Below are 12,132 nucleotides of genomic sequence, written 5' to 3'. Positions count from 1 at the left end.
AGAGAGAATAAAGTCGGAGAAGTTTGTTACAGAATTGCCTGTGAATTCCTACTCATTCTTTATCTCTTCATCTCTCCTGCTTCCTGCCTCCTTTCCGCTCACTCTGTCTCCTCCTCTTGCCCTCAGTCCCTCAGGGCCTCCAGCTGCCTCGCCCCTTACTAATGAAGGAACAGCTATGAAACGACCAGACACCACCGAGTCCCTCAACTCGTCCATGTCCAACGGCACCACAGATGCAGGTAAAATAGGACTGCACACACAAACATATTATAACTACTTCCCGCAACTGTTTCTGTGCTTTATTAAACTCTAAGCTGGTGCTCTTCTTGCTGAAATTGAAGGTAACAGTAAAGACTTGGCTTCGTCTAGGGCTGCAAGTAACGATTATTTTCATTGTTGATTTATTCGTCTGTTATTTTCTTTATTAATCGATAGTTGTTTGGCCAATAGAATGTCAGAAAATGGTGAGAACTACAGATTTTACAAAGCCCAAGATGACATCCTCAAATGCCTTGTTTTGTCCACAACACAAAGAATTTCAGTTAACTGTCACAGAGGAGTAGAGACACCAGAAAATATTCACATTTAAGAATCTGATTCTATCAATTCAAAAAAGTCTGGTTCTAGTTTCGTCAGATGGTAAAAGATAAGTGATGTTTTAATCATGAAGTGGCAGGGAAGTCAGTAATTTTTCAACCATGCGAGACATGTCCTCTGCTGTTGTCTTCAGACCCGTTTGATAGCCACGATGACCGTGATGATGACCCTGAGGGCGAGTCTGTGGAGGAGCACAAGAGCGTCATCATGCACCTTCTCTCTCAAGTTCGTTTGGGCATGGACCTCACAAAGGTAAAGACTCCCTCCATACTGGACTCCATTCTCTCTTATTTCTGTCTAAATTCCCCTCACTGCAGTGGTCCTTAATCTTTTTACTCACTATAATATTGTCTGTGCACACTGTTTTCTTTTGAACAACCCACGCAGCTCCAGTTTTACAGTTTTTCTCCTTCATTATATTTCACAGGTGGTCCTGCCTACCTTCATCTTAGAAAGGAGATCTTTGTTAGAAATGTACGCAGACTTCTTTGCACATCCAGACTTATTTGTAAGGTAATGCTCATCTCTCTCATTGGTGCAAGCAAGTGTGTCACACACATATTTAAATGTATCCAAAAGTCAGAACACATTAGTTTAACTCATTCACGTGTCTTCCACTAGTATTGCTGAGCAGCCAGAGCCCCGGGAGCGCATGGTAAATGTGGTAAAGTGGTACCTGTCAGCTTTCCATGCAGGGAGGAAAGGTTCAGTGGCCAAGAAACCTTACAACCCCATCCTGGGAGAAGTTTTCTACTGCCACTGGGATCTGCCTTGTGAAACAGAGGAGCCTCCCCCACACACGGTGAGACCACATGCCTCTGCAACTATTACTGGTTCTTCACTACTTAGGATTATGTAATTAAGCGTCTGTTGATAGAATAGGACCAGCTATGGCAGCGCATCTGATTTTTTTTCACTCACATTAATGTTACACATAAAACAAGTTGTGCACATGCCCACTAAACAGAATCAAATTTAGAAAATGCTAAATTTTAAATGTTATCAAGATTAGGGGTCAACACAATCACTTATGTAAAAAAAAATCTGTAAATATGAAATCAAACAATCCCGTCGTCATATTTGTATGCTGTCCCCTGGCATTTTCACTTGTCTTATGTTGGTCCCTTACTCTGGAATTTAGCAATAGTAAGCATTAAATATCATGATCAAAACATACAATCAAAGTTGTTAAGAACAGCTGGTAAAATAAACAAAGTGACAGTACACATCGATTACTGTGGGGGTATAAAGAATTCTGTAAACTTTATTTTTTGCTGTTACTTTTACAGTAATAATTAAGATGTGATGATAAAAGCTTCGATAGTTTAAAAATTTGATTTAGGTACCTTAGAAGTGCTTCAATTTTACTCTTAAAAACTGTACGAACCCTGACTAAAGGTCATATTAAATTCATGCCTGATTTACTGCAGAACAATATGTGAATATGCCTTTCACCACATGATTTTTGTGGCCTAAAGAATTCCTTAGAACAATAATATCTCAATCACTATAGAAAACTCAGGTAAAAGAAAAATCTCAGTCAAATTCATCTTTATCTTTATGGTTTATTCTGTGTTTTGTCTCTTTCTTTGTCAAATGAGTTACACTCAAAATACAAGTGTAGGGAGGTGGAGAGAGAGTCTTTTAACATAACTGTACAAAAGCGAACAAAAAGAACAACATTTAATGCATTTTTCGGGATGGCAGTGAGTGTTGTGGTGCATAACCGCCACCTGTTATGACAAATCAAGAGCATAAAGAAACAAAGAGGCAATGTTATTTACACTATGGTATCATATGTGTATTATTAACATGATATCAATATTTCATTTTAAATATTGCAGTTATTGAATATCATTATATCGCAATACCCCTGTTGTCACTTCAGCTATAATATTGTTGTCTGCCTGTTAAGCCCATTGAGACACTGTATGTGACATTTGGTTATACAAATAAACTTGACTGGAATTGCAAGTATAGTCATTTTTACAGACAAACACTAAATTGAAAAACTTTGCGTTGCCTTTCATGTACATTTATGTTTTGTTTTCCCGTGTTAACACATAACACAACACACAATTCCTTTTAATATTCTTGAATCATCAAAATGTTGTGGTGTTTCATATGTAACTGTGCATAAAATGGAGAAACTCCAGCACTCGTTTGTTCTGACCGCCCTCATCTCCTCCACCCCTCCAGGAGACGGTATCAGACGGTCCAGTTCCCTGGTCCTCAGCCAACAGTGTGCGTTTTGTGGCAGAGCAGGTCTCTCACCACCCACCCAGTGAGTGTCGAACTTTCTTCTTTTAATTGATTACAGAGCACTGTGACAAACTTTTGACATGTAGGATCAAAACACTGATCATTTTTGACAAGTAACCACCAGTCGCTCAGATCATTTGTCCTTATAAAGCCAAGTACAGGCTGTTGATTGCATGTTAAGGATTATTTGACTGATTTTCAGAACTGTAACTTGTTTGCCACTTTCTATTAACTCTCGATTATTTCCTCTCTTCTTTCTGTAGTTTCTGCATTCTACGCAGAGTGTTTAAGTAAGAAGATCCAGTTCAACGCTCATATCTGGACTAAGTCTAAGTTCTTGGGCATGTCCATAGGTGTCCACAATATTGGCCAAGGTACTGAGATTGCTACTTTATACACTCCAAAATCAGAATTTTTACACATTTTGCAGTCACATCTTCAAGTTGATGTTATAATTTTGTGCTGGTCTCGTTTCAGGTTGTGTGTCGTGTTTGGAGCACGATGAACATTACATCCTCACCTTCCCCAATGGATATGGCAGGTGTGTATGTGTGTTAGGGTATTCTTTTGTGTGATCCTGTCATTACTGAATTATCAATAATGTGCCATGCTGACCCTGAGTTCGTCTGTCCAGGTCAATTCTGACTGTGCCGTGGGTGGAGCTGGGCGGAGAGTGCAACATCTCCTGCTCCAAGTCAGGCTACAGCGCTAACATTGTGTTCCACACCAAACCCTTCTACGGAGGGAAAAAGCACAGGATCACAGCTGAGATTTTGTAAGAGAAAAATGTCCACACAGTACATTTTAAATCACAGTTCAACAACTAATTTTTTTATTGAAATGTTTAACGACTCTTTTCTTTTTCTCTTTCAGTCCACCTAATGACAAGAAGTCTTTCTGCTCCATTGAAGGAGAGTGGAACGGAGTGATGTATGCCAAGTGGGCAACTGGAGTGAGTCTTTTCTTAGATAATATTAGATGTTATTTTTTAATAATTTTATTGGTGAGGGATACATATCAAATTAAATAATAATTACCTAAGACAAATAAGCAGTAATTTATAAGTTGAACCAAAACAAAACGTATGCATTCAATGCACTGGAGAACAATGACAAAAGGAAAGCGATTTGAAACAAGGAAATACACTCGTGCATGAATGAATGTGTTCTGTGTGTTTTTCCAGGAGAACACAGTGTTCATTGACACTAAGAGGATGGGCATCATTAAGAAGAAAGTGAGAAAGCTGGAAGACCAGCTGGACTACGAGTCCCGGAGGTGAGAAATGAAACTGACCTCTACGCAGTCTTTCACATCATGAGACCTCAACTTAGAAACGAACTCTTTTGTCTTTGAAACTTTAACCCTCACTTCTTCAATTCTCCAGATTGTGGAGAGACGTGACGTTGAACCTGAAGCTGAAAGACATCGATTCAGCAACAGAAGCCAAACACCGGCTGGAGGAGAAACAGAGGGCCGAAGCCAGAGAGAGGAAGGAGAACGAGCAGCAGTGGGAGACCAGGGTGAGGCTGTCAGCCCATATTCTTCATCTGAACACTGTGATAATAGACTACACAGTCACAAACATGAATCTTTTTACCTACAAAGCAATATATATTCATGTTTTTTTAATGTAAAATGACTGAATCTAAATGCAACATACTGAGGTTGTATGAGCAAAAGCAAATGATCAAATTAGCAAGTAAACAGATCTTGTTGTCAATTACATTCATAGTGACAGGAAAAGGCAAAAAGCTTGACAGAGATCACTGTAAGAAGTGTCAGATAATGTTCAACTGAATTTTAGGATGAGCTCTAATAAAGTCTTCTCAGATACTTGAGTGTAATAATCACTCACTCACTTGTTTGTGTGTTTCTGCAGCTATTCCACGAGGACGGGGAGTGCTGGGTCTACGATGAGCCTCTATTAAAGAGATTATCCTCTCAGAGGCACTGAGAAGACTGCGTGCACTCTGATACACACACATACATATGCATAAATAAATGCACACACAACAGAGTCTTCATAAGAACTCTTTTGCAAAACCACTTCTTTTCCAGGCCTTGGAATGACTGATGATTGAATATGTACACAGCTTTGCATTTGACTGTAAAATAACAATATGGAAATGAATGAAATCGAATGGAAAAGCAAGATGTAACATGAAAATTAGTAAAGCTCCTCTCCCTACTTGGGCAATCTCACTTCCACCTCCACTGACACCCGCCAACATGAGACTCGGCAGCGCAGAGTGGAGACGGGAGGGTTCGACGTCCTCCAACTCTGTCCGTTTGCTTCACGACCACACCCTACATCAGCTCCACAGGACGAGCCAGAGCAGTTTCCCTACACTAATGGTTTTTTGGAGGAGGAGGGCGAGGGATGTGTGGTTGATGGTGTTCAAATCAAATAAATCTTAACAAATAAAAACGGCGCTCTACATCTCAGGGAATCTGGTGACTGAGGAAAGAAAGCTGCTGCCCCCTCTACGAGTCTTGACAGCCTTATAATGGTGGAATGGACGAATCTTAAAGGGCCAGGGGAGAAATTCTCCACTTGCCTGCAACCAGTTGTAACTGTTGTTTATATATAGATATACATATGATGGATATATAAATATATATTCTTTTTTATTTTCAATGCTCTTTTTGTTTATTTTCCTTTCCTGCAATAGTGTAAAAATATTTGAGGATATGAACTTGATGGCTTTACATCTTTAGGAATCATTCCATTTCCCCTTTTGATGTTTTGTTCCCATTTCAAGTTGATTTTGCCACCTATTTGGGTCCTTCACACTGTTCTGTGTCTCAAGTGTTATCCAGAAGCAAAGCCCTACATAAGCCATAGCATCTGAACACACTGATTTGATAGATTTGTGAAATATATGCAATATAGCGATCATTGACATTACCTGTCAAAGGACAATTTTTGGTGTCCATTATGCCAAAAAGGTTTAGATAAAAGGCTGAAGGGACTTTGATCTGGGCAGAGAACAAACGATCCTCTGAAGAGGTTTCCATGTTACCTGAAGGCATTTATGAACAAATGATTGTTTACATATTTTTGTCTTTCTGAATCGTTGGTCCATGATGAGGACCAAAGGCTCCCCTTTTGTTCCGCACAATACCTTTCCTTTCCAAACCCACAGGTGACAGGGTGGATCACCTTCATGGTTCACTCTTGTGCTGTCAGAGGGTGAGGAAAGTGAAAACGAGGAACCAGAGTAGACCTGTGAAACACGCTGCTGTTTCAGAGTGCTGCTACAGTCCAGACTGTTCTACCGGTTCAATTTTATTGTAAACTTAATTTTGTTTTTTGTCCAATGTTTTTCAAGATAACACACATAGAGGGCAATATTTATCCTACTGTACACCTCTGCTTTTTTTGAACCATCATTCGTCATTCTTATTTACAGCTATAGGTTGGATCTAAATGCAATGATATTTGGATGAAATGTAGAAATAAACAATTTTCACCCGAAAATGCCCAAGAATATCTCTCAATCTGGGTCCCTTGTTATCTTTGTGTTTGACATTTAAGACGTGATTATCATCTATTCTACATATTTGGTCTGAATGATAAGTAAGCTGGTTGATTTTAAATGAATATTCAATGAATGTGGTGAAGAGAAACATATTAGTGGTGCTGTATGCATATCAAGTGAAACCTGGTAAAGATCTCAATGCCTGTAGTTGCAGATGTTAAGTTTGATCCTTCTCTAAAGCCTCCATAACAAAAGGCCTTTAGAAACAAGCCAAATAAAAATCAGTCAAAGCTAAATTTGAAGCTCTTATATTGTTTTTTTTCCTCCATGTTATGTCTTTGTAAATTGAATTGAGGCCTTGCCATACATTTCAGTATCACTCAGTATCGCCTGATAGAGGGCAATCAAAATGTATTTTTTATTTCATTTGGATCATAAACATTGATTGTATCAGATTTTCCTGTTTATCAATGCATAATATTAAATCTCCATGAGTTTAATCCTGCGAGATATTGTCATGGTTATTTCAGATGAGCATGGGTGATATTAGGCCCATATTGCCAACCCCAACCAACATGTGTATGTACCATGCGTCCTTCAAGTTACTTTATTTTTGTAGACAGGCACCATATAAACAATACAAACTCAAAGGGTGACTCCAGCAATTTTACACATTAAAGCGTGTTTACAGGTCTTGGGCAGTACTTCTGCAAATGTGAAAAATACAGTATAACGCCTTCTGTGGCTCCAGAGGAAGCTGCATGTAATCTGATAAATTGCCTCCAGATGTCAGTGTGAGTTGCATTGTGGGTGATGTAGGCGCCAGGTTTCTCGGCAGTGGACTGCTTTTCAAAACCTAGTGACTCCCCAAAACTTGTAAACACACTTAAATGTGTAAAATTGGTGGAGTAACCCTTTAAGTAATCGCCACCTTACTTGATATTTTGCATTTATTGCCCAAAAATAACCAATTGACGCACAGTTAACCCACATGGCACTGTGGGGGGCCCTGGGAAGTTGCCCCTTTTGCCCGTCTGGAAATCCAGCATGTGTGAGTAAGCATCATGCATAGATAACATATCTGTAATCTGTGTTTATTAGGATAATTTGTCCTGAGAAAATCTGAAACGCAACAACATTAGAGTCAATGAATGAAATGCAGGTACAGACAGGAATCACGATTTTTATAGGTTTTGTTCCCCCTCATAGATAACGTTTAATTTTGTAGTTTAATTAAAGTTTGCTTATTTTTTTAATAAACTTTGGTTTCATTTATGTGATTTATATAGTTCAATATTTTATTCCTCTTATTTTTCATCGATAACCGGACAGTCCGGCAGAGGCGCTAGACGTTGGACTATTTTTCCCATCGGCCTGTGCGCCATCCTCTATAAAAGCGAGCTGCACCCTTCGCCTGTCCTCATTCTTCCTCCGCAGCAGCAGGTAAATGCCACGTCTCCGTCTTCAAGTGTTTGTCTTTCTGAAGTCTTGCCACATTTGTAGTATTTAACTGTAAAAACTAGGAGATTAACATGCGCTATCTATGTTTACTCTTCTAAATCTTAGCTGTTTTAAGCAAAACGTTTAGTTGAATAACATTGTGAACTTGTGCTAGGTTAGCTGCAGGCCTCCACCACGTGCCTCAGTGCGCATGTTGAGATGCTAATTAGCCAACCAGCTAATCTCGCACTTTTATTCACTTGATTCAGTCGCGTGCTACATCGTTGTCCCATGACTATGTGATGATATATATGTTGGTAGGGACATCTGAATAATCGTGAAGAAACGCCAACTATTCTGACAGTATGGGACAACTGCTTGAATTTAGTTTAATGTTAGCTTTAAGCTAGCTGCACAGCTCCTGTGCTGGGTGTGCTGTATATCACAGGATTTTATGTTTTAAATCCTGATTAATCTACAAGTTGCATAGTTTAAAAATTGTGTGGAGTTTAAAATGTACGTTTTCTGATTTGTTTGCAGGCCTATCGACAGGAGCTCAGTAAAATGGAGGCTATCACATGGTAAGTAAACTTCAAACGCAATAGTTTATGAATACACAACTAATGATGTTTCATTATATAAGAGTAGTGGACAGAAGTGATTTCTGATACTGCATTACTGAAGTTGAATTAATGGCATTAGTTTAGTTGACTTATGCAATTTAACCAATCATAAAAGTGATCACTGGTATAAGCTGTGTAACTAAAATGCCTTTTTTTCTTCAGGTCCAAAATGATTACACATCTTGAACATCGTCGAATACAATGCTGGTGAGTTGGATGTCTTGTGAATAAAGTAATCCTAATTATCGTAACTGGAAGTCAGTGATGATTTAAATAAGAGTAGTGGACAGAAGTGATTTCTGAGCAATTTTACACTGAGACTTCTCTAGTTAAGCTTTTCTTGTGCTTGACATGACTGGTACAAGACTAAAGTTGAAACATTTATCCACAGGAAGCAGGGAAGTCAACAGACATGACGCTAAAAGTGGAGCAAAAAGGGTAAGGTTCAGATTTACTTGAAAGGGCAGTTGGTATGGATTTATGCTTCTCCGAGGTGTACTGATGTTTGACATAGATAAAAACCCTATCTAACATCATTGCAAAACTAGATAAATGTAACATGTGCTCATTAAACTTGAGTATTAAATGTTTACAATGGAAAGGGCCAACAGCTTCCAGGGTCACCAGGAAATGACTAGATCATTATCTAAAACAATTGTAGTGCTGGTGATTGTCAGCCACATTAAGTTCCTGCCATCTGTGTGGCATAAACTTAACATTTGAGGTCTAAAACTGTAGCTGTATGGTCCCACATGACACCTAGAGAAGCATCAGTCTGACTTTAGCCTACATGCACTCACTGTGCTGCTGTGATGACATTTATTTGCTACTCTCGACAAGATGGATGACGATAACTTCAACCCACCAGTTGAATTATCTGAGGCACAGAACTTGATACCTGTAAACCTGAGAGATTCTCTCTTGATTGCTCATTTTATATCATTTCCTGCAGGTTCTCGTGGGACGATTGAACTTACTATTCAACAACATCCAGAGCAGGTAATGGACCAATTTACTTTCCTTGGTGTTCCTCTGAAGCAAACTGTCAATGATGATCATGTTTAAAAAACATTGGGAATCTCTCTGATTAAGAGTGAAAGAGATCTTTTGAACTGATGCAGTGCATATAAAGAAATGTCTGCATGTAGTTTTGAATATGGGCTTTTATTAATGTCTGGAAACTGACTTACAGATGGTGCTCACATTCCTGCATCCAGTCTTCACATTCTGGTCTCAACTACAGGTGAGTTTTACTTGTGCTTAAGCATAAACATCGTATGACTTAAACTGGTCTGATACAATGATGAGAGCATAGTTCAGCAGATTAACCCATGAAGATTATGCTTGTCTTTCGCTCCTAGCTGATGTGTCAGCCTCCATGACCAGTGAGGCCTCTTCATTTGTGAAGTTATATTAATTTTTTTTTTTCTTCCCACGTTTCAGAATGAAGACTATCTGGTGCTACAAAGGGCTGAGTGAAGGTGAGCTGAATAGCTGATGCACAACTATCTAAAATGGCATTTGATACAATGATGAGAGCATAGTTCAGCAGATTAAACCATGAAGATTATGCTTGTCTTTCGCTCCTAGCTGATGTGTCAGCCTGCATGAAAAGTGAGGCTTTATTTCTGAAGTGATGTTTAAATTCTCTATAATTCATTTTCAGTAGCAAGAGTATCTGGCACTACAAAAGGCCAATTGAAGGTGAGTTAAAATGATTTTGTATAACATCTTTAATTACATGATACAATGATGATCGCATAGTTCAGCAGATTAAACCGTGAAGATTATGCTTGTCTTTCGCTCCTAGCTGATGTGTCAACTGTAATTGTGATCAAGTCCTCAATTATCAAACACCAGAATAACAAACCTATTCTCTCATCCTATCAGACATGTGAAACCTTGCTGTCGGACTCTTCACAGCCTTGTGTTGGTAAGTATCATGTCATAGATGGGGCATGTGCAGCTAATGGCATTCAGATGTGATGAATTTGAATCAGGTCGCTGATCCAGTTGAGGAAATTAGTCATTTATTCTGATCTGGATTGTATTAAGAAAAGAAATATCATTTTTTAAAATCTTAATTCACATCAAGTATTCTCAATTTACAGCTGAACCAGAATTGTGACTGTCCTGAGCGCAAGATGTCGCACAAACATGGTGAGTATATAAATGTTGACATTTAAAGCACATCTTAAGACCCAGATGACCAGTAGAGTTAGTCTTAAATTTACTTGTCACTACTTTCCAATTTATGCCATTGTCCAAGAACTGTCTCCTCTGGGTCTCAAGAGCTGCACATGTATTGGATGGATCGTGGTTTATAGTAAACCCTTTGATCCCTGTAGACTGGCCTGTGTGATGACAAAGTACAGACTGACTTTCAACCATGGAGTCATGTGTATATTAGCTCTAGCTGACCTGGTCAGCGTGTAGATCTTCATCCTAATGTTTTGTTCGTTTTAAACTTATGCCCCTCTCTCTTCAGGTGACGCCTGTTCACTTCAGAGTTTGGTGTGAATGGAAGGGATACTGAGGTGAGAATGCAAATACTCCCACAAGCTGCAAAATGGCTGCCATGGGTTCAGTGATGTCTTAACAAATGTCTGACCTGAACTTAAAATGTGGACAATATCTGTTACTGAGAAACCCAGTGAAATTAATCTTAATCAACCAGTCACCAGCTTGTAATAAGGTTTTTTCTTTTCATTTCCAGGAAAGGGCTGGATCTCAAAACTGATCTTGGTAAGCATTTTTTAAAGTACTTTTGCCTTTAGTGCCCCATGTTCAGTAAACAATTTCTGATCTGTGGGTGCCAAACTCCGATAAAATTGTCCACACTGCCTGTGATGAAAAGATTCTGCCAAATGATTTCTACTGATTATAACCCATACCGTTCCATTATTTCTGAGGTCATGTGGTCAGTGAACATTTGTTTTCTGTCCTGTGTTGCTGGTTTTCCTCTTGATCTTTATGAATCCTTTTCCCTCCTCAGGAATTTCACTGTGAAGCAGTTTGGTCCTGAGGAAGCAAGCCTGTGTAAAACTTTACTTTCAAGTGAGTATGAGCCTGCTGGTTTACATGTTTTAAAAATGTGGTCTGAGATGATATGAAATGTATGGTAGTAAACTTGAGGTAGAACTGAATAGTAACTAGGGCTGCAAAATTAAGATGCAGTACCATTTAGGAAAATAAAAGTGTATATTAACAGGTAAATGTTTCTGATCTTTCTCAGATGCTGTGCTTTTTGGATGATGAACTGAGCCTGTGGACACAAGAACATCAAGAACTACTCGACTGTTTTGTCAATAAATGTTAAAATAAACAGTACCTGATTGTGTTTGTTTGAGGAAAATAAAAGCTGTACTAAAAACTTGCATCATGTTTATCGTTTTAATCTTGGCCAAATCTATGGCATTGAGAAATCAAGTGAATGAACTTGCCACTGTAATGGTACAAACTGGTCAATAAGTGGGTAAACTGTAGCGTGTATGTAGACTAGCAAAACCTCACCGGAAATGACGTAATTGTCTTCTGCCTACCTACTTCCTGTGTAATCAACGGCTGCCAATGGCAGTGTCCCTCCACTAGCCAAAGGTGGCTTTGTTTTTATGTTCTTGGGTACCTCTCGCGGGCGGCTATAAGGTTGAACATGTATTTGAGCGTTATAAGCCAGTGTTTCGGTTAACCTTTTCTACGAACTAGCGGTAGATGGTTGAATAGCTCAT

The 12,132-nt window shown here is 39.0% G+C and overlaps 1 protein-coding gene, 1 long non-coding RNA gene and 9 other non-coding genes across 14 annotated transcripts in view; all 11 read left to right on the top strand.

The window, feature by feature from the left end:
- Positions 1–6,360, top strand: part of osbpl9 (oxysterol binding protein-like 9) — a 33,607-nt gene extending 27,247 nt beyond the window's left edge. For all 3 annotated transcript variants that reach the window (XM_073475908.1, XM_073475910.1, XM_073475909.1), the window contains 12 exons: positions 127–239; positions 731–849; positions 1,025–1,110; positions 1,219–1,399; positions 2,797–2,881; positions 3,123–3,233; positions 3,337–3,400; positions 3,494–3,634; positions 3,733–3,811; positions 4,043–4,134; positions 4,244–4,379; positions 4,739–6,360. In XM_073475908.1, coding sequence (XP_073332009.1) covers positions 127–239; positions 731–849; positions 1,025–1,110; positions 1,219–1,399; positions 2,797–2,881; positions 3,123–3,233; positions 3,337–3,400; positions 3,494–3,634; positions 3,733–3,811; positions 4,043–4,134; positions 4,244–4,379; positions 4,739–4,813 — 1,282 coding nt within the window. In that variant the 3' untranslated portion in view covers positions 4,814–6,360. The remainder of the gene's footprint in view (positions 1–126; positions 240–730; positions 850–1,024; positions 1,111–1,218; positions 1,400–2,796; positions 2,882–3,122; positions 3,234–3,336; positions 3,401–3,493; positions 3,635–3,732; positions 3,812–4,042; positions 4,135–4,243; positions 4,380–4,738) is intronic.
- A 1,709-nt stretch (positions 6,361–8,069) lies between these two features.
- On the top strand, positions 8,070–8,151 carry LOC141005467 (small nucleolar RNA SNORD74). Its single transcript, XR_012179859.1, has one exon. It is a non-coding gene; the product is annotated as a small nucleolar RNA SNORD74 (small nucleolar RNA).
- A 144-nt stretch (positions 8,152–8,295) lies between these two features.
- On the top strand, positions 8,296–11,781 carry LOC141005385 (uncharacterized). 2 transcript variants are annotated; one of them, XR_012179855.1, is made up of 13 exons: positions 8,296–8,362; positions 8,567–8,611; positions 8,796–8,842; positions 9,357–9,403; positions 9,597–9,647; positions 9,848–9,885; positions 10,074–10,108; positions 10,295–10,337; positions 10,516–10,564; positions 10,893–10,941; positions 11,121–11,149; positions 11,400–11,461; positions 11,640–11,781. It is a non-coding gene; the product is annotated as an uncharacterized lncRNA (long non-coding RNA). The 2 variants fall into 2 exon arrangements; XR_012179854.1 differs by having other exon boundaries at positions 10,071–10,108.
- LOC141005474 (small nucleolar RNA SNORD75) lies at positions 8,400–8,467 on the top strand. The gene has a single exon (XR_012179866.1). It is a non-coding gene; the product is annotated as a small nucleolar RNA SNORD75 (small nucleolar RNA).
- LOC141005473 (small nucleolar RNA SNORD75) lies at positions 8,661–8,726 on the top strand. The gene has a single exon (XR_012179865.1). It is a non-coding gene; the product is annotated as a small nucleolar RNA SNORD75 (small nucleolar RNA).
- LOC141005476 (small nucleolar RNA SNORD79) lies at positions 9,445–9,527 on the top strand. The gene has a single exon (XR_012179867.1). It is a non-coding gene; the product is annotated as a small nucleolar RNA SNORD79 (small nucleolar RNA).
- On the top strand, positions 9,697–9,777 carry LOC141005470 (small nucleolar RNA snR60/Z15/Z230/Z193/J17). The gene has a single exon (XR_012179862.1). It is a non-coding gene; the product is annotated as a small nucleolar RNA snR60/Z15/Z230/Z193/J17 (small nucleolar RNA).
- Positions 9,926–10,006, top strand: LOC141005469 (small nucleolar RNA snR60/Z15/Z230/Z193/J17). The gene has a single exon (XR_012179861.1). It is a non-coding gene; the product is annotated as a small nucleolar RNA snR60/Z15/Z230/Z193/J17 (small nucleolar RNA).
- Positions 10,146–10,226, top strand: LOC141005468 (small nucleolar RNA snR60/Z15/Z230/Z193/J17). Its single transcript, XR_012179860.1, has one exon. It is a non-coding gene; the product is annotated as a small nucleolar RNA snR60/Z15/Z230/Z193/J17 (small nucleolar RNA).
- On the top strand, positions 10,987–11,053 carry LOC141005472 (small nucleolar RNA SNORD78). The gene has a single exon (XR_012179864.1). It is a non-coding gene; the product is annotated as a small nucleolar RNA SNORD78 (small nucleolar RNA).
- LOC141005479 (small nucleolar RNA SNORD47) lies at positions 11,246–11,319 on the top strand. Its single transcript, XR_012179870.1, has one exon. It is a non-coding gene; the product is annotated as a small nucleolar RNA SNORD47 (small nucleolar RNA).
- Positions 11,782–12,132: the final 351 nt, after the last annotated feature.

This window comes from Pagrus major, chromosome 11, assembly GCF_040436345.1.
Source record: "Pagrus major chromosome 11, Pma_NU_1.0".
NCBI classification, from domain to species: domain Eukaryota; kingdom Metazoa; phylum Chordata; class Actinopteri; order Spariformes; family Sparidae; genus Pagrus; species Pagrus major.
The sequence above is the reverse complement of the archived record's forward strand: the minus strand, read 5'-3'. Positions and strand labels throughout refer to the sequence as shown.